Here is a 25118-nt window from a genome sequence, read left to right on the forward strand (position 1 = left end):
GTTTAGTCTCAGATTTTTTTTTTTTTTTTTTTTTTTTTTTTTTTTTTTGAGACAAGGTCTTGCTCTGTTGCCTAGGCTAGAGTACAGTAGCATGATCTTGGACACTGCAGCCTCGCCCTCCTGGGCTCAAGTGATCCTCCCACCTCAGCTTCCTAACTAGCTGGGACTACAGGCATGCACCACCACCCCTGGCTACTTTTTGTATTTTTTATAGTTACTGGGTTTTGCCATGTTGCCCAGGCTGGTCTTGAACTCCTGGGCCAATCAAGCAATCACCAGCCTTGGCCTCCCAAAGTGCTGGGACTACAGGTGTCAGCCACCACACCTGGCCCATTTCAGACATTTTATGTGTTTATTTTTCAGAATCAAGTTTAGGGCTTTATCTGAATAAACTACAGAAGCAAGACTAAGAGGCTACCTTCAACTTGATTGTGCTTTCTTTGTACAGAAAGTAAAACCCAAGAGAGCCAGAGAAAGCCACTCAGCTAACTCAAAATACAGAAGTGCAACATGTTTAACTATTGCCTTAAATTATAGGGAATTTGCATGAAAAAGAATAGTAGTCTACAGGGTAGATGAAGAAAGAAAAGGCAACTTTTTAAATAATGATTTGATGGAGGTTGTAAAAAGATGGTTCCTAACGGGAAGGAGAGGTACCCTGACAGAGATAAATAACATAAAACTAAGTTGGTATACATCAATTGAAAAAATCTTAAAAAGAATGAAATAAAACAGCACGACCATCAGAATCCTTTGTCTACATGGCTTGTCTGAAGTTTGCAATAAAATATTCACAATTGAAAACAAAGAGGAAGTTATACAAAAACAGTTTGTTGACAGAACCTAAAGATGCACAAATGAAAAAGAGAAAAGAACAAGGAGAGTTGAGTGGAGGCCTCCCACAAAGCAGGGTAGATAGAGAAACGACTCTGCAGTTTCTCCTACTGTATCACACCTACTCATCGCCTCTCCATTTTTATATCCACTTCCTGTAACAAGAGGCCCCTTGGTTATTAAAAATTCACTGGACAAATGTTTGAATTTTAGATAGTTGAGCACTAGAGGGCGAAACTCTCTACATTTTCAATATTGATCAGGCCTACAGAAAAAAGATTTCACAGCAAAATAAATTATGAGATTAAAATATTTTTAAAACTCACTGGAATAAGTAATAAAGTAACTTTTCAAATCCTGAGAACTATGAAAAAGAACTGTAGAATATGGGACAATAGGAAAAATAAGGGTTCCTAAATCAGGAAGGGTACCTAAATAAGGTACTTAAAATAAGGGTACCTAAATCAGCTCAACGATTTAGGTATCTAGATCTTGGTTTATCCTTTCCACTAATTTAATCCAGTGAAATTAAGCATGGTCAAGTCACCTACTTTGGGTCTCAGTTTCCTCATCTGAAAATAAAGTGTTCAATCTGGAGAATTTGAAAAGTCATTTTCCAGCTCTAAAATCCTAAAATAATCTGATAACTTAAGCCTTTGGGGCCTTTCAGGAAAAAAATAAGAGTGAAAACCAGAGCATGCTTTATTTTCATATGACTTTGAACACTCCACACTTGTCCAATTCATTATTTCTACCTGCCCTCATTTTTTCATGCAGAATATTTTCATTTTCAAAGAAGAAAGGTTTCCAATACCAGTGAGACCAGCAGGACACAAAATTCTTCAATTCTTCTGATGGGTTGAAAGGTGTGCTTTCATCCAATCAGAAAGATGTGCTTGCTTTACATGCGTAACATCCCTGATTTTAGGTTAAATATATTTGTTGAAGGCAGGGGGCAAGGTAACCCAGTGTTCTCACCCTAATTTCAACCATTAAATAATATAAATTGGGCTTCTCAGTAAAGGCTTAATCAGTGGGAAGGTGGCTACTATGGTCTGGATTTCTGTCCTCCCATTGGACCCCCCAACACACACAAACCTCACGTTGAAATTTGATCCCAATGTTCGAAACTGGGCCAAATGGAGGGTGTTTGGGTCACGGGGGTATATACCTCATTAATTGATTAATGACCTCCCTTAGGGATGAGTTCCCAAAAAAGCAGGTTGGTGAGAGGAGCCTAGCACCCCCCTTCCCATGTGATCTGCACATGCTGGCTGCTCCCCTTCCCCTTACACCATGAGTGGAAGCAGCATGAGGCCCCTGAGGCCCTCACCAGATGCAGATGCCAGTGCCATGCTTCTTGTACAGTTTGCAGAACTCTGAGCCAAATTTAAAGGTCTTTTCTTTATAAAATGATCCAGCCTCAGGTATTCCTTTATAGCAACACAAAATGGACTAAGTAAGTGTGGCTACTCTGATGTGGCAACTAATGCAAGGTTTAGGAGACTTCTCTTGTTCTCCTCCTCCGTAAAATTAAGAAGTGATTTTCTCAAAGCCATTTGAAAATACACATCCCAGTCATTTCTTCTTCATTGCAACACAAAAAATGCAACACATTTAAAAACCAATAGCATTAGAGTTCCTACAAAAACCTCTATTGTTTGAGGCGTGGGAAAGAGTTTAAAAAGCAGTGACAACTTTCTGTATGTATTCTCTGCAATGTAGAGAGCACGAAATATGATGACAGGTTAGATTTGACCTGAAAAACTCTGGTACTCAGTAAGCCAAGTCTGGGGGTAAACTCAAAAGTTCCGGCAGGAATGGCAGTACACCAAGAGATGAAACAGTCTGATGCACAGTAGATGCTTAAAACAGATTTTGTTGAATAAATAATAATCAGGATAATTACAGTATGGACTGATATTACTATTATCATGCATTATGCTAAACATTTTACATACATTATCTCACAGAACCATATATTACAGGCATAATTATCATACCCATTTTATACATGAGATAACTGAGGCTGAGGGAAGAAGGTTATTGGATCAAAATTACATAGCTATTAAGTAAGAGCGCCAGGATTTGCATCCTTTTTCTTAACCGCTACTCTGTATCTTATACAAACATAACATGAACACCCATCCCTTGTGTTCTTGTCTTTCCTCTTAAGAACAATAAAATTAGTACACGAATGGCTGAGCCCAGGAAGTGGGCATTAAAACAACTTCTAGAGTTTGTCAGTTAAACCGCACGATCTTAAGTTTATTATTTAAGATACAGTTTTTGTTTCCTTGTAAAATGGAAAATTACTTGTCATTGTGAAGGAAGAAGGGGATGCTGAGCACTATGCAAGAGACCTATGTCAGACATGGTGCTTTCACATATATTATCCATTCAACCCTCAAAATATCCCTGTGAAGCATTACCCTCATTTTACAGAGGAGTTTCAGTGAGATTAAGTAACTTGTCCAAAGTAACGCTGATAATAAGTACCAGAGGACTTCTAGTCTAATTTTAAAGTATTACATTTATTTAAGTGAGGATTTCCATGTGGTTACTGAAAAAATCTCGATAACATCATAATTTCAAATCAAATTGTATCATACTACTTTGTAATGCCATTTTTTACTCTTCACTATCACTTGAATTCCTCAGGTGAATAACCTGTGTAGTTTACTCAATGAGGCAACTTAGTAGATATTACATTAGTCTTTAAAATACTTATTAATGTCCAGGCCAGGCATGGTGGCTCACATCTATAATCCCAGTGTGTTGGGAGGCAGAGGCAACAGGATCTCTTGAAACCAGGAGTTTGAGACACGCCTGGGGAACATAGTGAGACTCTGTCTCTATAAAAAAATTTAAAAGTTAGCTGGGCATGATGGCATGCGCCTGTAGCCCTAGCTACTGAGGCTGAGAAAGATCTCTCCAGCTCAGGTGACTGAGGTTATAGTGAGCTATGGTCACACTGCTGCACTCCAGCCTGAGTGAGAGTGAGATTCTGTCTATAAAAATAAAATAGATATGCCGGGCACAGTGGCTCACACCTGTAATCCCTGCACTTTGGGAGGCCGAGGCAGGCAGATCACTTGAGGCCAGGAGTTCAAGACCAGCCTGGCCAACATGGTGAAACCCCGTCTCTATTAAAAAGACAAAAATTAGCCAGGTGTGGTGGTGCATGCCTGTAATCCTAGCTACTCGGGAGGCTGAGGCAGGAGAATTGTTTGAACCCAGGAGGCAGAGGTTGCTGTGAACCAAAATCGTGCCACTGCACTCCAGCCTGGGTGATAGAGCGAGACCCCATCTCAAAAAAATAAAAAAAATAAAATAAATAAAATAAATAAATAAAATAAAATACATCTTAGTGTGCAATAGTTCATATTTAAGAATATTTTATAATTATTTCTGTCTAGGAGTATGGAATCTGAGAATATTCTGCTTGTCTACTCTCTAGAATGTTGATTTTCAAACATGTTTTTTTCAATCACCTAGGAGTCTTTTCTTCAAATAGAATCTTCCATGGAAGCCCAATATATGAAACATAAAAAAGGGAAGCTTTTTTGAAGCGGATAAGCCCAGGGCTCTGCCTGCTTGGTCTCCCCACTGTTCCTTAGACTTCTCCGACAAATACTCTCCCCCTTGGGCTAGTTCCTCACAGGTAAGGTCTTCTGCCTTGATTAGAGCATTTAACAATATTTGTGCAGGTTGTTTATCCTGAGTAAATTGCAAGACTAATGGTAAACCAAGTATATTTTCACTGAATAAGACAGAAGCTCTTCCTTGAAGACTTCTGTGCAGAACTATGTGCAGTGAACAGAAGTCTACTCCATTTTTAGTGAGGCACTCTTCCCCACTGCCGACCCAGCCTGATGTCCTCTTCAGGACTATCATATATGGGGTCATACATAAGTAAATACCAAATTTGTTACTAAACTCACTAAAATGCTATCCTCTTTTTACAATAATTCAAGTACTCACACTGCTCAGAAACTAAACATTTGGAAACAGTGTAAAGAATTAAGAACCTATGTATAGTCTATAGGATTCTTTGAAAAGTCATTAACTTACCGTCTCAACTTCTCATGTATAAAAATCACTTAACCTTATGAAACAATAAAAACCACAAGTTGTAATGCACAATGGGGATATAAGTGTTACAGGAATAATAAACTGTTCTAATGACTTGCCCCTTTCATGGAACAGAAAAAAACACACCTTTGCCAAGATGTGTGTTGATAGACATATATCTTGCAGTTCCAGTTAAACTTTTGTGTTCCCTATAAGGTATGTGCTTTTTGGTTTCGGGGTCAATGTATTCCTTGGCCAGTCCAAAGTCTATAATGTGTATAACATGCTCTTTCTTATTGCCTTGTCGACCAATCAGGAAGTTCTCTGGCTTGACATCTCGGTAAATGAGGTTCTTTGAGTGCACGTATTCCATTCGAGAAAGCTGAAAGAGAAACACAATGATAGAAATACTCTAAAGAAGTATATCAGGAAAATACATCAAAACAGTTTCTTTAACCAGACCAAGGTTTTAATTACTGAAATAACAGTAAAATTCATCTCCTCTCACCACCCAGAGTCACTTCACTAACTTGTAAACAAAAAAATATTTTGCTATAAATATGTACATAACAAATATCAAGATCAGGAAAAGAAAGTGGGATAGTACAGGTCTGCTAAAATGATAGCTCAATTTTACCTCATAATGTCACAATTTGCAAACGACAAATGAAATCAGTTGTTTGTATGCTACTTCAGAAAATTAAGCATTTGAGAGAAAAGAAGTATTCCAAGGTAGGATATCAAACTGTTGGTGACCTTTGAGACAAATGCCACTGCTACATTCACCTTCTGCCCACATCTTCCTATCCTTAGTTGGACAAGACTACCCAACCCAGTTTTCAATGTTGTGAGGCCCAGAGAAGTTAGTACTGTCCTGACATCACATAGCTAATTAGCAGCAGAGACAGAGAAACAGTTCATTATTATTATTATTATTTTTGAGACGGAGTCTTGCTCTGTCACCCAGGGTGGAGTGCAGCCTCAGCCTCCTGGGTTCCAGCAATTCTTGTGCCTCAGCCTCCTGGGTAGCTGGGATTACAGGCACGTGCCACCATGCCTGGCTAATTTTTGTATTTTTAGTAGAGACAGGGTTTCACCATGTTGGCCACACTGGTCTCAAACTCCTGACCTTGGGTGATCCGTCCTCCTCGGCCTCCCAAAGTGCTAGGATTACAGGCATGAGCCACCATGCCTGGCCGAAACAGTTCATTCTTGTTGTTGTTTTAAATTTATTTTAAGATTATTTTTGTAGAGATGGGGTCTATGTTGCCTAGGCTGGTCTCAAACTCCTGGCCTCAAGTGACCCTCCCACCATAGCCTCCCAAAGTGCTGGGATTATAGACATGAGCCACCATGCCTGGTCAGGGCTACAGTTTTTATGTTAAGTTAAATATAACCAAAAATAATAATCATAAAAGTATTTCAAATTTTATTAAGTATTTCTATCTACTAAGCTTTTCTACTAACTTTTTTTTTTTTTTTTTTTGAGACAGAGTCCTGCTCTGTCGCCCAGGCTGGAGTGCAGTGGCACGATCTCAGCTCACTGCAAGCTCCGCCTCCTGGGTTCACGCCATTCTCCTGCCTCAGCCTCCCGAGTAGCTGGGACTACAGGTGCTCCCCACCACGCCCGGCTAATTTTTTGTATTTTTAGTAGAGACGGGGTTTCACCATGTTAGCCAGGATGGTCTCGATCTCCTGACCTCATGATCCGCCCACCTTGGCCTCCCAAAGTGCTGGAATTACAGGCGTGAGCCACCATGCCCAGCCCTTTTCTACTAACTTTTAGTAGAGAAAGAGAAGCTCAGATATTTGAATTTGGGGCTCAAAAGTCAAAGTCAATTATCTAACATTTCCAAATTTTTATAGGACAGTGGGAGAGACCATTACTATTTCAAACAAATGAAGATATATTTGCATCCTTCCCCAAAGGGCTTGTGACAAACTTCTCAAAGGAACTGTTGGACCTGCTTCTTACACTGGTATTGGTGTATAATTTGGTAGGAGCTACAAGAGCTGCCTCTTCAGCTGAAATTTGTCTCTCAGAGAACTGGAGGCCAGAGAACTACAGCAAATTCCTAGTCACATAATTTTGAATCTGAGTGTTAGTGCAAATATCAATCTTTTCTTGGTTGCAACAGTGAAGGGAGAAATAGGACATGACAAAACCTTACAGCTATATTTAAAACACATAAATAGGCTGGGTGCAGTGGTTCATGCCTGTAATCCTAGCACATTGGGAGGCCGAGGTGGGAGGACCGCTTGAGACCAGTCTAGACAAGCCTGGGCAACGTAGTGGGAGTCTGTCTCTACAACATTTTTTTTTTTTAATGAGCTGGCATGGCACCGGCAGTCCTAGCTGCTGGAGAGGCTGAGGCAGGAGAATCGCTTGAGCCTAGGAGTTTGAGGTTGCAGTGAGCTATGATCATGCTACTGTACTCTAGCCTGGGTGACAGAGACCCTGTCTCAGAAACGAAAAACAAAACAAAACAAAACAAAATCAAATAAATTATTCACATTTTTACAACTCCATCTAATCGTCCTCTTTCTCCCTAATCTAAATTATATACTTCCTCTTCAGTTAAGGGCAGAGCATTGCTCCAAGGTGCAAAGTCTTAAAATAGAGCAAATTGCAGATGTAGTGTGATTTCTCTGAATTTACCCTTTTTGCCCCAGCCAGCTTCCCAGAATGCCATCAAGCCTGTGAGTACTAATTCTTGATGTGTTGCTACAGCTAGTAAATCACCAAAAGGCCCACAAGGATGTGGCTGAGGAACCAGCCTATTCTCTTCTAGAATAGCAATTCCAACTTACCAACTGGATGGCTATCATTAACACCGTCTTCAAAGTAAACGTTCGGTCACAGAGGTCAAACAAGTCCTCCAAGCTAGGACCAAGGAGCTCCAGCACCATGGCATTATATTTCCCACATGGTCCAAAGTAATACACCTGTGGGAGACCTTCACCTGAAAGCAGAGGGGAAATGGGGGTATAGAGTGGGAGACACAAAAGCCAAAATATGAGATAACAGTATTAGCACTGAATAAAATATTTTTAAAAGTACAATTTGTGAGATTTCCATTTGCTTTCATAGTCCCTACTGGAAACTTAAACTGAGCACAACAGCTTCAATGGGAACTAATAATGATGGGAAAGGCTAAGTCATTGCACAATATGTTCAAATGAGTAGTTATTTAATACCACAGTGCCAAAAACATTTCCACTGCTATAAGATAGAGAACGGTCCCTGATCCATTGGATCTTCCCAAAAGGATGCCTGAAAGTACAGTATCATAAAAGGCTCAAAGGATGGCTCACTGAGCTCAAAGGCCAGGCTAACAGAACTTGTTACATTAGCTGGTTCATGAGCACTCTCTATGCTTACTGCCATAGCAACATGGGCTATTTGGAACTGTTGCCCTATGGACAACTCAGACTGAAGAGGCAAGGTCACAGAGAGTGCAGCCTGGCCCCAGGCCAGCACAACTGCCCCTCTTTTCACAGGGAGTCTCTGTAGTTTTTTGTTTTCTATCAGCTGGAGAAAAGTCAACAGACACTTAGTGTTTGGTTGCTGATAAGTACTGATGAAAGGAAAAGGGGGAAAAAACACAAGGCTGGGTTTTCCCCAGATCTGAAATTCATAGCTATTAAGAAGCCAAAATCCAGACTTTCTCACCTAAGTGGCAAATTGTGAATAAATTTCCTTTATAAAGTACATTGTAAATATGAGGCATTCACTAAATATATAACTGGTACCATGAGAATAGTAGATATTAAATAAGATTACAGAGGCCAGGCGCAGTGGCTCATGCCTGTAAGTCCAGCACTTTGGGAGGCTGAGGTGAGTGGATCACAAGGTCAAGAGTTTGAGAGCAGCCTGGCCAACATGGTGAAACCCTGTCTCTGCTGAAAATACAAAAATTAGCTGGGAGTGGTGGCGCACACCTATAGTCCCAGCTACTCAGGAGGCTGAGGCAGGAGAATCGTTTGAACTCGGGAGGTGGAGGTTGCAGTGAGCTGAGATGGCGCCACTGCACTCCAGCCTGGGTAACAGAGCGAGACTCCATTTCAAAAAAAAAAGATTATAGAACACTTAAAAAATTAACTGGTTTCATAGAGCAGAAACATTCCCATCTTATACATTTATGTATATGGTGGTCTATAGTTGTATATGTTGTAGATTATTGTTTGCTTCTGCCTCTAAGTGTTTTAACTTGAGACAAGGTCTCAATGTCACCCAGGCTGGAGTGCAGTGGTAAGATCTCGGCTCGCTGCAATCTCTGCCTCCCGGACCAACATGATCTTCCCAGCTCAGCCTCCCAAGTAGCAGCTGGGACTGTAGGTTCGCTCTACCACACCAGATTAAGTTTTTGATTTTTTATAGAGATGGGGTCTCACTATATTACTCAGGCTGGTCCTGAACAACTCCCAAGCTCAAGCAATCCTCCCTCCTTGGCCTCCCAAAGTGCTGGGATTACAGGCATGAGCTACTGTGCCTGGCCCCATTCCCTTTTTATTTCTATGGGTGAGATATAGGCAGATGTACATCTAACACATACTTCTCTCGAGGGTAGGTCTCACATATTTGGAATTAATAACTATTTCATATATTGTATTAGTCTATCTTGATTCATTAAATCCTAAACAATTTTTTTTTTGGTTTGAGACAGAGTCTCATTCTGTCACCCAGGCTGGAGTGCAGTGGCGCAATCTTGGCCCACTGTAACCTCCGCCTCCTGGATTCAAGCAATTCTTCTGCCTCAGCCTCCCAAGTAGCTGAGTTTACAGGCATGGTGTCCAGCAATTTTTTTTGTATTTTTTGGAGAGACAGGGTTTTGCCATGTTGGCCGGGCTGGTCTCGAACTCCCAACCTCAAGTGATCCGTCCACCTCAGCCTTCCAAAATGCTGAGATTACAGGCGTGAGCTACCATGCCCGGCCTAAATCCTAAACAACTTGAACATTTTCTTTAAATACGTTTATTACTAGCTTGTATCCTCTAATATACATTACTCCTGCTAGTTCGATAAATATCTGTTCAATTGTTTTTGTGGTTGTCTTGATTCTCCCTATCTCCAAAAGAGAAAAGGATTTAATTTGAAGTGGTTTTTTTTTTGTTTTTTTTTTTTTTTTTGAGATGGAGTTTCACTCTGTAGCCCAGGCTGGAGTGCACTGGCGCCATCTCAACTCACTGCAACCTCCGCCTCTGGAGTTCAAGCCATTCTCCTGCCTCAGCCTCCTGAGTAGCTGGGATTACAGGCGCACACCACCATGCCCAGCTACTTTTTGTATTTTTAGTAGAGACAGCGTTTCCCCATGTTGGCCAGACTGGTCTCAAACTCCTGACCTCAGGTGATCCGCCCGCCTCGGCCTCCCAAAGTGCTGGGATTACAGGCGTTAGCCACCACGCCAGGCCTCAAAGAGTCTTTTTTTCCCGGTTGTTTTGAAGAAGTCATTTTTCAGTTTTTTAAAAATACACAAAACCCAATAGTTGTTTCCAATGACTCCTGCTGAGACATCCAAAGCAGAACACTCTGTCCTAGAGATTTACTGCTTTTATTGATCAGACACATGGTAAATGCAGTTTGGGGATCTTTTAAATTTATGTCCTATATAAGGATTTAATGCTACTAAAATGTTATTTTCCTAATATAAATATTATATTCTTCAAAGCAGGTTGTGGCAGTGCCTGTTGTTTGCATGCCCAATATCCATTCTCCCTCTCCTTTTTTCTTTTGAGACAGAGTCTCACTGTGTCACCCAGGCTGGAGGGCAGTGGTATGACCATGGGTCACCACAGCCTCGACCTCCTGGGACCAAGCAATCCTCCTGCCTCAGCCTCCCAAACAGCCTGGAGCACAGGCACATGCCACCAAGCTGGAGCACAGGCTGGAGCACAGGCACATGCCACCACATCGGGCTAGTTTTTAAAATTTTTTCCAGAGATGAGCTCCCACTATGTTGTCCAGGCTGGTCTTGAATTTCTGGGCTCAACTGATCCTCCTGCTTTGACCTCCCAAAGTGCTGAGATTACAGGGATGCCCCTCCCCTTCTTTTTTTCTCTTTTTTTTTTTTTTTTTTTTTTTTGAGACAGAGTCTCGCTCTGTCGCCAGGCTGGAGTGCAGTGGCACGATCTCGGCTCAATGCAACCTCCACCTCCTGAGTTCAAGTGATTCTCATGCCTCGGCCTCCCAAGTAGCTGGGATTATAGGCACGTGCCACCACACCCAGCTAATTTTTAAATTTTTAGTAGAGATGGTATTTCACCATGTTGGCTAGGATAGTCTCAATCTCCTGACCTCGTGATCTGCCTGCCTTGGCCTCCCAAAGTGCTGGGATTACAGGTGTGAGCCACCATGCCCAGCCTCCCCTTCTTTTAAAATAACATAACTTTTTTTTTTTTTTTTGAGACAGAGTCTTGCTCTGTTGCTCAGGCCAGAATGCAGTGGCATGGTCTCAGCTCACTGCACCCTCCGCCTCTTGGGTTCAAGCCATTCTCCTGCCTCAGCCTCCTGAGTAGCTGAGATTACAGGCACCTGCCACCATGCGTGGATAATTTTTGTATTTTTAGTAAAGACGAAGTTTCATCTTGCTGGTCAGGCTGGTCTTGAACTCCTGACCTCAAGTGATCCACCCAACTCAGCCTCCCAAAGTGCTAGTATTACAGGCATGAGCCACCATGCCTGGCCCAGAACTTCTAATTGTTGCAAATAGCAACTTGCCCAGTTGTAACTCCAGCCTCCCTTGACAATTAGGAAAGACCAATGAGATGGAAGCAGAAATGAGTGTATAATTCTTTTTTTTTTTTTTTTATTCAGAGTCTTGCTCTGCTGCCCAGGCTGGAATGCAGTTGCATGATCTTAGATCAGTGCAACCTCTGCCTCCTGGGTTCAAGCCATTCTCTTGCCTCAGCCTCCTGAGTAGCTGGGACTACAGACTCAGCTAATTTTGTTTTTAGTTTTAGTCTTGCCTCAGCCTCCTGAGTAGCTGGGACTACAGACTACGGCTAATTTTTTTTTTTTTAGTTTTTGGTAGAGATGAGATTTCACCATGTTGGCCAGGCTGGTCTCAAACTCCTGGCCTCAAGTGATCTGCCTGCCTTGGCCTCCCAAAGTGCTGGGATTACAGGCATGAGCCACCGCGCCTGGCCACTGAGTGTATAATTCTAAAAAAATTCTTGCAAGAGAGATGGCTAGAATGAAAGGTGAAAGGTGTGATCTTCTAAAGGTCCAGAAGCCATCTAGAGTCACCAGACATCTTGACGATGTAAAGTAGTGCCAAGAATAGATGGAGCAAAAAAGAGAAGAACCTAAGTCCCTGATGGCTGTGGAGTAACCATGCCAATGTTGGACTTTTCTTCTCTCTGGACTTTTTTTATCAAAAAGAAAAATCAATCTCCACCTTGACTGAGCTACTTGTATTTGGATTTTTAAAAAGCAGCCAACTCTAATCCTAATTAATAAACATATTACTCCATTCGTTGGTTAAATTGCAAATCTGGGCATAATATCCTCTTTCTAAAGTACCAGCTAAAAGTCAGGCTTGCTTAGAAATATAATATTGGCATAATTTCCTACACTTGTTGCCAATACTTAAGGTTCAGTTTAAATGAGACAACTGACCTTTTTCTTAATAATCCTTAGTATCAAATCTAGATTATCTTTTGCCAGAAGTTTCCATGTTTACAACGAAGTCACAAAGGGATTTTGAGTAATATCTACAATTTCTAACTATAATGTCACCTATTACTCCTACCTAGGAACTTTGAAGAATTAAGAGTTCCTGCTCGCTGCATTATTGCTTTTATTAAGTACCCTGAGACCTCACAACACACTGGCAGGCTTTGGGATGCTCAAAGCAACTTCTAGACCACTGAGTGACTTTGAAGCATTTCTAGGAGAGGGTCAAGGTCCGAGATAGAAAGAGCTCAAGTCAGAGTCTTAGATCTAGTATTTGCTTCTGCTTTCAACTCTGGCACATTCCTTAGCCTCTCTGGGTTAGCTTATTTATCTGTAAAGAGGAGGGGGTTTACACAATGAGATACCATATCACGCCAGTCAGAATGGTGATTATTAAAAAGTCAGGAAACAATAGATGCTGGCGAGGCTGTGGAGAAATAGGAACGCTTTTACACTGCTGGTAGAAATGTAAATTAGTTCAACCATTGTGGAAGACAGTATGGTGATTCCTTAAGGATCTAAAACCAGAAATACCATTTGACCCAGCAATCCCATTACTGAGTATATACCCAAAGGAATATAAATCATTCTACTATAAAGACACATGCACATGTATGTTTACTGCAGCACTATTTACAATAGCAAAGACATGGAACCAGCCCAAATGCCCATCAATGATAGACTGGATAAAGAAAATGTGGTACATATACACCATGGAATACTATGCAGCCATAAAAAGGAATGAGATAATGTCCTTTGCAGGGACATGAATGAAGCTGGAAGCCATCATTCTCAGCAAACTAACACAGGAACAGAAAACCAAACACCACATGTTCTCACTCATAAGTGGGAGTTGAACATTGAGAACACATGGACACAGAGAGGGGAACAACACACACCAGGGCCTGTTGGTGGATGGGGGGTGGGGGGAGGGAACTTAGAGGACGGGTCAATAGGTGCAGCACACCACCATGGCACACGTGTACCTACGTAACAAACCTGCACGTTCTGCCCATGTATCCCGTTTTTTCTCTTCAGAAGAAATAAAGAAACAACAACAACAACAACAAAAAGAAGAGGAGGGGGTTTAGACTGGTTCCTTTCAAAACCCAAATTCTTATTATGGCCAGGATTTCCTTCTAGCTACCTTCTGGGTTCCTCTTTGTAAAGCCACAGAACTATGAATGAAACTCACCTCCATATTTTATGAAATAACGTGTGGCACCAATTCAAATATAAGCTGGTAGTGAAACTCAACTGCAAGTGTATCTATCAGAAATATCTTTAAAACTTAAAAAAAAAATACCCAAAATGAGATACAGTGACTTTACCTCCTACCTACTGAGTCAGAATTTCTAGGAGTGGAAGCAAACATTGCTCCACAAGTGATGCTGATGTGTAACCTCAGCTGAAAAACACTATATCTAGAGAGTAGAAATAAAGGGTTTTGCTTTGTTTTATGATTAATACATCATAAGGATTCAGAATACAGTGAAAATTTCAGATCAAAACAACTGGACTCAATACCTTTTGAAGAAAAGAATTTTAAGGCAAGTTAAAAAGATTTCTCTGTTTAATGTTTCTTAGTTATTTTCTTATAGAAAATATACCTTTGAGAATAAATGTTTCTTTGGGAGATGTAGCTGTAATTTATTAGAACTATCTGTACAGAAAGCTCCCCATGCAAGTTCTACTCTGAGCCTGGTTTTTCGCATGAGTGCCCATAAAGTGGTCTGTGCTGGTGGTAAAAGACACAAACACAGGCACACTAAGAAAGTCTGCCTCTTTGGTCAGAGATTACCACACAGTAACAGCTTATCAGCCGGGCTGCACTGAAATGAAAAAACAAAAAATCCTGTATATTTCATTCTTCTTTTGCAGAGACATCTCTAATCTACTGCTTAAGAAATTTTAAATTAATCCACATTATGCTATGAAATCCTTTAATGAGACTGGGGAGAAGGGCAGATCCTTAAGTGCAACATAAGGTACACATGCAGTAAACAGGTACTTTCTATAAATAATTATGAGGGAATGGAAAGGAAGTGGGAGACTCAGGCAAGGAAGATATGTGCTGGAGTCTTTGATCAATGGTATATTGGAAACTAAGGTATTAACAGTTTTATAATCTCTCATCTGCTCTGGAAATGAGGTCTCCCCCTCCTAAATTGGTAAACTGCATAGAAACCTGGAAACTAAAGAAGTGACTACTGAATTTTCCTTTTCTGAAGGATTTCCAATAGATTTCATTATCTTTCCTTTAACTACAGGTTAAATCTCTTATAAACCAAACTGCAAGGTTACATATACAGTACATATGTTATCTTGTATATTTTTCTTAGTACCATGAAACAGCCTTTCCATCATCAATAACATGATGTTATAAACCCTGCTGGACATATGGCTCACACATACATCAAGCTGCACAGAATAGGCAATGAATGTAGAACACTAGAGCCAATTTTCAGTCTGTATGAAGTTTAACTTGAGTTAAATAAACCAATTCAAGGAAAATGGCTGCTTTTATCATCCGAGCTGTTATCTAAAAACAATCTACAACACATTATGAACCATAACTACTCTAAGTAGAGATATTTTAAAATGCACATCAGGTTGAGAACTGAAATAGAACCACCTCAAAGGTTTTGGTAATTTGATCCTATTATTGTCTGATAATTAGTCTTTCATTCTTTTTTAAAAACTAAATTACCTAACTTTGAAGGACAACAACTTTGGCAAGCCCACTCTTTTGCTTTGTTTATATAGTTTATTTTTTAATGTTTAAAGAAAACAGAATAATTTTTCTCCCAAATTAAATTAATTCTCTTCTCAGCCCCATCAATAGTAATAGTTTCTAGCACAACTACTAAATGCTCTGTAATGTTTCTGAGGGATCAGGCAATTATTATTATAATACATGGGCAATTATCATTAAAGAAAATAATATTAAACATGTACTCTTAGCAAGAAATTAGAAATAGGCAGATAAATGAGACATTATTCCATTGTAAGTAATGAAAGGGAAAAATGGAAACGTAGCCTTTAAAACTCAGAGAATAAACCCATAAAACAATGCATTATTACAAAGATATGAGATAATACGTAGTATTTCTTTTTTAAAAAAGAACAAACAATCCCTGTCATGTCTCTGACTCCGAAAAATGTCTCTTTGCAACATGAACCAGTTAAACATATGAATTTACTCAAAATGCTGGTTTACTAACAAAAACAGCTAGGCCCAGAATTAAGAAAACAGGATCACTTTGTCTGTCCTATAATGAAAAATGTTTTACAATCATCTTGTTTAAAGGCCTCCTGGGAACTGGAATACTGCCAAACATAGGCTGCTAACACGAGCTCAAATTTGTATGGTGGGGGAAGAGGCAGTGAGGAAAGGCAAAAGAAGAGGAATAATTTCACATTTCTGAGCCACAGACATTGAGCTTTAACAGTGTCTGTATTACATACACACAATTATGAATGCCTTCAGCCTTAAAGCAGGCTTAACATTTTATTTACCCAAAAGGAGTCAGAAAAGAAAGCCCAAGACAGGACAGATTTCTTCTATAGTAGATAGAATCCAAAAGACACTTTCCTTTTTTTTTTTTTTTTTTTTTTGGAGACAGAGTCTTGCTCTGTTGCCTAGGCTGGAGTACAGTGGTACAATTTTGGGTCACTGCAACTTCTACCTCCTGGGTTCAAGTGATTATCTTGCCTCAGCCACCTGAGTAGCTGGGATTACAGGCATGCACTACCATGCCTGGCTAATTTTTGCATTTTTAGTAGAGCTGGGATTTCACCATGTTAGCCAGGCTGGTCTCAAACTCCTGGCCTCAAGTGGTCCACCTGCCTCTGAGGCAGGAGAATAGGGTCTGGAAACAGTAAACCTAAGGCCAACCTATGGCTGCCTTCTTGGAATGGGACTAAGAGGAAAACCCCACCTGTTCACAACCAAGTCATAAGGGGCCAAAGGCCCATCCCTCTCCGAACCTCCCCTCCCCTATGTCAGGAATGGGAATGTCTGGTTTTGGTCCATTCTGGGACCTTCATATGCATATATGCCATAGGTGAGATGCCTCTGATTGGTCCTGGGCAGAATCTTGCTTCTGACTGGTCCTGGACAGAATCCTGCCTCTGATTGGTCTAGGGCAGAATCCTTCATTTCCATAGGGCATAACCTATCAGAAGCCTCTAAAGGTACTTAGACGTGTTACCATGATCTTTTGTTGTTGTTGTTGTTGAGACAGAGTTTCACTCGTGTCCTCCAGGCTGGAGTGCAATAGCGTGATCTCGGCTCACTGCAACCTCTGCCTCCCAGGTTCAAGTGATTCTCCTGCCTCAGCCTCCCAAGTAGCTGGGATTACAGGTGCCTGTCACCACATCCAGCTGATTTTTATATTTTTAGTAGAGTCAGGGTTTCACCATGTTGGCCAGGCTGATCTCGAACTCCTGACTTCAGGTGATCCACCTGCCTCGGCGTCCCGAAGTGCTGGGATTACAGGCGTGAGACACCGCTCCTGGCCTACCATACTCTTTTAATTCAATAAAAACCCCAAGGAACATTACAATCAGGGCTCTTGAGCCACCTACTCAAGCCCGCTCCCACTCTGTGGAGTGTACTTTCACTTCAATAAATCTATGCCTTCGTCTTCCATTGCTTTGTGCGTTTTGTTCAATTCTTTGCTCAATGCACCAAGAACTTGGACAACTCACAGTCAAGACTTTCCATCTGGTAACACCTTGGCCACCCAAAGTGCTGGGCACGTGAGCCACTGTGCCTGGCCCAAAATAAAAATAGGTAAAAGTGTGTTGTGTATTGGAGGTGGGGTAGGGGCAGAGGAGTAAAGTCCTTTCCCTTTCCAAAAAGATTAACTCGGCTGGGTGCAGTGGCTCACGCCTGTAATCCCAGCACTTTGGGAGGCCAAGGTGTGCGGATCATGAGGTCAGGAGATCAAGACCATCTTGGTCAACATGGAGAAACCCCGTCTCTACTAAAATACAAAAAATTAGCTGGGCGTAGTGGTGCACGCCTGTAGTCCCAGACTAGGGAGGCTGAGGCAGGGGAATCGCTTGAACCCAAGAGGTGGAGGCAGCAATGAGCCAAGATCGCAACACTGAACTCCAGCCTGGTGACAGAGCAAGACTCCATCTCAAAAAAAAAAAGACTAACTCAGCTCAGCTGAGTTACTAACAGACTAACTTTACTCAGATGGTAAATTCATGAGATTAAAAAACCCAGTATTTGACATTTTTCCACCTTCCTTAGTACTGTAGTTCCTGCGATTTAAGATAAAAAGATGGAATATCTATTGAATTTCAAAATCTGCCTCAAAACCTAAGAAAAGACACCTGATTCTTCTTAAAACACACCTGAACAATTAACAACTAAACAGTCAAGAAGGTTCTAGCAAGCATCTAGAAGGAATGAAAAGGAAAAAATGAGGTTACCCAAAGTACAGTGATCCCCTTCCTGACAATCGTGCCCCGGTCCCATTACACTTTCTTTATCCATGTGTCTGTCTTCCCTACTAACAGAAGGCTATTTGAAGGCAGCAACTACTGTGTGTTAATTTTTTGTATGTCAGCACCTAGCACCGGTCCAAGCATATGGTAGATATGGTTAAAATAAGTACTAAGTAAATTAATAACTACAACTCAATGTGATGGCACTTGAGTTTTCTATTTGGAATGCCTAATGCTTTCCTCAAAATGCTGAAATACACACAATACATACAGAGCAAAGCAAATTCAGTGGATTTAAAATGTGCACAGAATACTAACACAATTGATTTTTCTGAGTTCTTGCTTACATTTCATGGTAATACTTTTAAAAGACAGTTCTGTTGGGCAAGCCACAAGTGCGAATACTCCAACTAAATTCAGAGTTGCAATATTTCTACATTGACTTCTATGTATTTTAAATCTTCCATGATGATTGTAAATGGTATCTACAGTTTATCTTGCTGTTCCCATATGTAGGTAAACAACTATGCAGAATTACTTATTTCAGTTAACAGCACTGAAAACTACACACAAACATCTTCTCCTCTCTCAAAACAGCACCTGCCCATCCAAACAGATTAAATGACCAAAAAAATTAGACATCTAAATCATCTAATATGAAAGGAAGTCCAGTAACTTCTTCCTATCCTTATCTTCTCCCTCTCAATTTGTAAACAAATTCTTTATTTTGGTCCCGTTTAACTTGGAAATACACGGTCTTTTCTTCACCTAAGTAGTCTTTTCCTACCACACTTGAATCTCATGGTCATCCTGTGAGGAAAAACAGGAAGTACTAAAGACCCCATTTTACAGATGAAATAAAAACCCTGAGAAATATTGTGTGAACTTTCCTAGGTTCCCAAATAATACAACCAAATCTCTCAATTCCAGATTCACTGTTCTCTTCTCTACACTAAGCTGCCTGCATTCTCTTACCCTTTTATTTATTTATTTATTTATTATTATTATACTTTAAGTTTTAGGGTACATGTGCACAATGTGCAGGTTTGTTACATATGTATCCATGTGCCATGTTGGTGTGCTGCACCCATTAACTCGTCATTTAGCATTAGGTATATCTCCTAATGTTATCCCTCCCCCCTCCCCCCACGCCACAACAGTCCCCAGAGTGTGATGTTCCCCTTCCTGTGTCCATGTGTTCTCATTGTTCAATTCCTACCTGTGAGTGAGAACATGCGGTGTTTGGTTTTTTGTCCTTGCGATAATTTACTGAGAATGATGATTTCCAGTTTCATCCATGACCCTACAAACGACATTAACTCATCATTTTTTATGGCTGCATAGTATTCCATGGTGTATATGTGCCATGTTTTCTTAATCCAGTCTATCGTTGTTGGACATTTGGGTTGGTTCCAAGTCTTTGCTATTGTGAATAGTGCCGCAATAAACATACGTGTGCATGTGTCTTTATAGCAGCATGATTTATAGTCCTTTGGGTATATACCCAGTGATGGGATGGCTGGGTCAAATGGTATTTCTAGTTCTAGATCCCTGAGGAATCACCACACTGACTTCCACAATGGTTGAACTAGTTTACAGTCCCACCAACAGTATAAACATTCTCTTACTCTTAATGTTCTTTTTCATCTGTGTTGTTGCCAGAATTATTCTCCATGCTGCCCAACCCAAATCTTCCAAACCCTATGTCCTGCCCTTTTGGTTAACATTTTTTTTTTTCCACCAATTCTTTATCACCTTTCCAGTACATAAATCCCCCACTATGCTCCACAGGCAGCTTGATTTGTCCTACTCACCCTTTTGCCTTCCCTTATTTTTAATTTTTAAGAAATTTTCTTGCCCTCTCCCCCATTATTTTAAAATCAGCTCCACAAACACTATCATTTCACCTTTCCTGTCCACCTCTCTGTGGTTCTCAAGCCTTGTCAATTCCAGTTCTGGTCTGGAACAGGAACCACCTGGGGCATTACTTTTTTAAATTATAAAAGTGATAGACAGATATAGCATGGATATCTATATTACCCATTTTTAGACAACCAAACATAACAGCAAACCAAAGCAGTAAAAAGCATATAAAGAAAAGGTATTCACATCTGGGCACGGTGGCTCACGCCTATAATCCCAGCACTTTGGGAGGCCGAGGCAGGTGGATCACAAGGTCAGGAGATCCAGACCATTCTAGTGAAACCCCGTCTCACAAAAATACAAAAAATTAGCTGGGCGTGGTGGCGCATGCTTGTATTCCCAGCTACTCGGGAGGCTGAGGCAGGGGAATCACTTGAACCCCAGAGGCGGAGGTTGCAGTGAGCCGAGATCATGCCACTGTACTCCAGCCTGGCAACACAGCAAGACTCCATCTCAAAAAAAGAAAAGAAAAAGAAAAAGTATTCACAACCACAAAGGCACATGATTAAGAATAGTGTACTGCAACTTCATTTTTAATTTAATACTATAGCATGGGCCAGACATGGTGGCTCATGCCCATAATCCGAACACTCTGGGAGGCCAAGGCAGGTGGATTGCTTGTGCTCAGAAGTTCAACACCAGCCTGGGCAACATGGTGAAACCCCTGTCTTTACCACAACCGCAAAAAATTAGCCAGGTGTGGTGGTGTGTGTCTGTGGTCCCAGCTACTTGGGAGGCTGAGACGAGATGATCACTTGAGCTTCAGAGGCAGCAGTTGGCAGTGAGCTGAGATCACACTGCTGTACACCAGCCTGAGCGACAGAGTGTGACTCTGTCTCAAAAAAAAGAAAAAGAAAAAGAAAAATACTACAGAGTGGATATTTTTTCTTATCAACATGGACCTACCTTATTCATTTTAATAGCTACATATTAATAGTAGTATTCATTTTAATAGCTACATATTAATAGTAGTATAATAGTAGTATTCATTTTAATAGCTACATATTAATAGTAGTAGAATAGTATTCCACCATGTATCATATCTGTTTAACTTTCCCCCTACTGATGGGCATTTATGCTGTTTCCATGTGTTAATTAGAAATATATATTATAGTGAACACCTATTGCTTTCGCCTGGTCTGCATCCTTTCGTTCCTTCTGATAACACCACCTTATTCTTACAGTGGGAAAGTACCATTTCCCCAGTGTTATTTCATGTGGTTAAAGTGGGGGCAACCCACCTCCCATCGCCATCCCGAGGATGCTACAAGCCCAATTAATGAGAATACTCTATCTGCCTGCCTGGGAAAACTGGCTCAGGAATGGGTGCCATGTCTCTCATGTAACAAGAGTCAACTCTAGGACTTTTGTGGAACTATAGAAAAGGAGGAGTATTCTCTCTCTCTCTCTCTCTCCCTGATCACTAAACTGAAAGCAGCTCAGCTTGGAGTTGCCAGGGACCACCATATGGAGAAAGCCTATTTGAGAACGAAGCTAATGCAGACAAAGAAGAGGTGAGAAAAAAAGAGATGCAAATGTATCACATACCTATGGACCAAGGACATTATTAGTCCTGTATCTGGATGGCTTGAAGTGAGAACGCTTTTGACTTCTCAGTTCTGTGAACCAAGAAATTCTCCTCTCCCTCTCTCAAGTGAGCTTGAACTAGGATTCTACTCTTTGCAAATAAAAGCATCTAGACAAATAGGCATGCAATACCACAAAAAAAAATCCTTATGCCTATATTTTTGGGCATGTTTGTAAATGCGTTTTTTTTTTTTAGACAGAGTCTCACTCTGTCACCCGCCCAGGCTGGAGGGCAGTGGCGCGACCTCGGCTCACTGCAACTTCCACCTCCCGGGTTCAAGGGATTCTCCTGTCTCAGCCTCTGGAGTAGCTGGGATTACAGGCATGCACCACCATGCCCAGCTAATTTTTGTATTTTTAGTAAAGACAGGGTTTTACCATGTTGGCCAGACAGATCACCGGAGGTGCTTGGCCTCCCAAAGTTCTGGGATTATAGGCGTGAGCCACTATGCCCTGCCCCGTAAATATATCTTCAATGTTAATTCCTTAAAGAGGAAATGCTGAGTCAAATGCTTGCATAGTTAACATTTTAGTATATAGTGCCAAATTGCCAGTTTTTGTTTTTGTTTTTTTAAGTCAGGGTCTCACTCTACAACCCAGGCTAGAGTGCAGTGGCACAAACCATGGCTCACTGCAGCCTTGACTTCCCAGGCTCAGGCAATATTCCCTCCTCAGCCTCCTGAGTGGCTGGGACTTATAGACGTGTGACACCATGCCTGGCTAATTTTTAATTTTTTGTTGAGACAGGGTCCCACTAGGTTGCCCAGGTTGGTCTTGAACTCCTGGGCTCGAGCAGTTCTCCCACCTCATCCTTCCCAAACTGCCAGAGTTCTAAATCTTCTTTGGTTCCTATTCTGACTCTAGGCCTGGACCTATTTTCAACATTTAGCACTACAGTCCCCATTACTTGAGTACTCAGGTCTATGGGGGTATTTAAAAATAAAATGGCAGCCGGGCGCAATGGCTCACGCCTGTAATCCCACCACTTTGGGAGGCCAAGGCGGGTGGATCACGAGGTCAGAAGATCGAGGCCAGGCAGTGAAACCCCGTCTCTACTAAAAAATACAAAAAAATTAGCCAGGCGTGGTGGTGGGTGCCTGTAGTCCCAACTACTACTCAGGAGGCTGAGGCAGGAGAATGGCATGAACCCAGGAGGTGGAGCTTGCAGTCAGCCAAGATCGCGCCACTGCACTCCAGCCTGGGTGACAGAGCAAGAATCTGTCTCAAAAAAATAAATAAATAAAAAATAAAATAAAACAAAATCGCAGGTTATATTCCTTTTAGAACATTAATTAAGCCTGGGCACGGTGGCTCATATCTGCAATCTCAGCACTTTGGGAGGCTGAGGCAGGAGGATTGCTTGAGGCCAAAAGTTCGAGACTAGCCTGGGCAACATAGGGAGACCTCATGTTTACAAAAAATAAAAAAATTAATTGGGCATGTGATGCATGCCTGTGGTCCCAGCTACTCAGGAAGCTGGGGGTAGGAGAATCTCTTGAGCCCAGGAGGTTGAGGCTGCAGTGAGCTGTGATGACACCACTGCACTTCAGCCTAGGTGATAGAGCAAAACCTCATCTCCAAATATATATATTATATATATATTTATATATTTTTATATTTATATAAATATAAATATATATATATTTGGAGATGAGGTCTTGCTCTTATATATATTAGGTGCTGTGCCTATCTTGTTCACTACTGTATCCCTAAGACTTAGCTTAGAATAGTACTTAAACCAAGTGGGATGCTCAAGAGTATCTCTTTAATAAATGCATGAACAGAGACATAGCAGCCTCTGGGCCGTGGTTTATTTTTTGTACTTGGAAAGCTTTCCTTACGCTTCCATTTTTATATGTCCAAATAAATCATAGTCCTTTTTTAAAGCTCAGCCCCATACATGCCACTCTCTCTATAAAACCTTTTCTCTCTCTCAAAATTAGAAACCATTTTTTTCTTTCAGAACTTCCTCATTTTATATGCATTTTAAAAATATATAACATTCTACTGTTTTAGCTTGTGTTACAGTTACTTACCATTATTGTCCTACCATTAACCTTACTGTCCTACCATGAACATACTGTAAGCTCAGTAAATATTACATTTTCCTTCCAATGACTCTAGTGTCCTGAAGGGCAGAGATCATCTTATTTATAATTCTTTGGCCCTCAAATTACCCAGCATAGTGCTAGCTATAAACACAGTGATGTGTAGTGTTTTGTTAGTGAAAACTTCATCTCCTTGCATTATCACTAATGTAGAAGAGATTACCTACAGGCTGGCTTTAAGGCAATATGAAGTATAAAGAAAAGAAAATGCAGAAAAATGTTAAAAGTGTGTTAGACTGCTGAAAGCACAAGAATGCGGAATCATGCAGAGCTGACAAACTCTTCTTTTAACGTATGGAATATAAATTACTTTTGTAGAAAGAAAATGACAATATAATTGGTCACAAATGTTAAAAATTGATCTTTTTATTGGTTTTTGTTCCAAGCACACTTACAGATAACTTATATTCTACAAATATAAAAGGGCTTAGATAGCAGCTAGATTACTATTATGATAGTAGGCACAAGGAGTTATCTATCTTTAAATAGTTTGTTACTGGAACTTAAGGAAATGTTTTCTTACCAATGACACTGACAGATACTGGAAAGGAACTAGTTAAGTTTTAATATAATACAGTAGATACATAATTCTGCCTTCTCATAATCATAGGAATAATTCTCTTCAATGACTCACCTTCTTCATTCCACAGTACTCCACAGCTTTGGGAATGCTAAATGTTACCTCCCTTCTAAATGATTAACCTTGACATACTATGAGCTAGGAGGAAGAGTGACTAAGGGCTGTGGTCAGTCCTTTGAGGGTCACTGAGCTTACTTCTAGACCTTATTTTAGACTGAGTCTTCCCTTGTCTTTGACCTCCTTAAACAAGCATTCTCTAAGGGCAGCCACTAAAAGCTCTACTCAGTGCCAGAAAAATGGCTGTGAGAATACGGATGGAAGAGAAACATACAGGTATACAGTAAGAGAGACATGAGTAAAGACCCAAAAAAAGGTCAAAATGTGACATAGAATTAAAGGGAGAAAATAGCACCAGAACCTTCAGGGTCTGTGTCTATTTCCAAGCAAGCTCCCACTGACAGGTTTTGGTGATCCACCTTTTTGAAACCTCTGCCTGCATAAGCACTATATCGATTTCCTATAACTAATCACAACTCTTCAGTCCAATTCACTTATATGTAAGTTACATGGGTGTATTTCTAGAACCTTACCTTCTATTTTTCATGAAGCCCTTTAAAAGGAAACAAAATCTAAGCAGCAAATTCTACCTTCACACTGCGCAAATAACCTCAAGCAGTTCTGCACTTTGCAAAATGATGCGCTGAAAAGGTGTCAGTACTTTGTGTTACCGTGGGATGTGTGAAGACCAAACAATTTCTATAATAAACTTACAACAGTCTATTTGCAATTAAGGAAATTATTTGTCCAAAATGTGTAAAATAGAAGTGTTTTTCTTTTGCAGGAGGGAAAAGGACAGATTCTCTCTCTTTTTTTA

At 40.7% G+C, this 25118-nt stretch overlaps 1 protein-coding gene across 4 annotated transcripts in view; it reads right to left on the reverse strand.

The window, feature by feature from the left end:
* CSNK1G1 (casein kinase 1 gamma 1) overlaps nucleotides 1-25118 on the reverse strand; it is a 215469-nt gene that overhangs the window by 43575 nt on the left and 146776 nt on the right. For all 4 annotated transcript variants that reach the window (XM_030814545.1, XM_030814544.1, XM_030814543.1 and 1 more), the window contains exons 5-6: nucleotides 7720-7871; nucleotides 5056-5290 (exon numbers count right to left, since the gene is read on the reverse strand). In XM_030814545.1, the coding sequence (XP_030670405.1) occupies nucleotides 5056-5290; nucleotides 7720-7871 (387 nt within the window). The remainder of the gene's footprint in view (nucleotides 1-5055; nucleotides 5291-7719; nucleotides 7872-25118) is intronic.

Source organism: Nomascus leucogenys, chromosome 6, assembly GCF_006542625.1.
Source record: "Nomascus leucogenys isolate Asia chromosome 6, Asia_NLE_v1, whole genome shotgun sequence".
NCBI lineage: Eukaryota > Metazoa > Chordata > Mammalia > Primates > Hylobatidae > Nomascus > Nomascus leucogenys.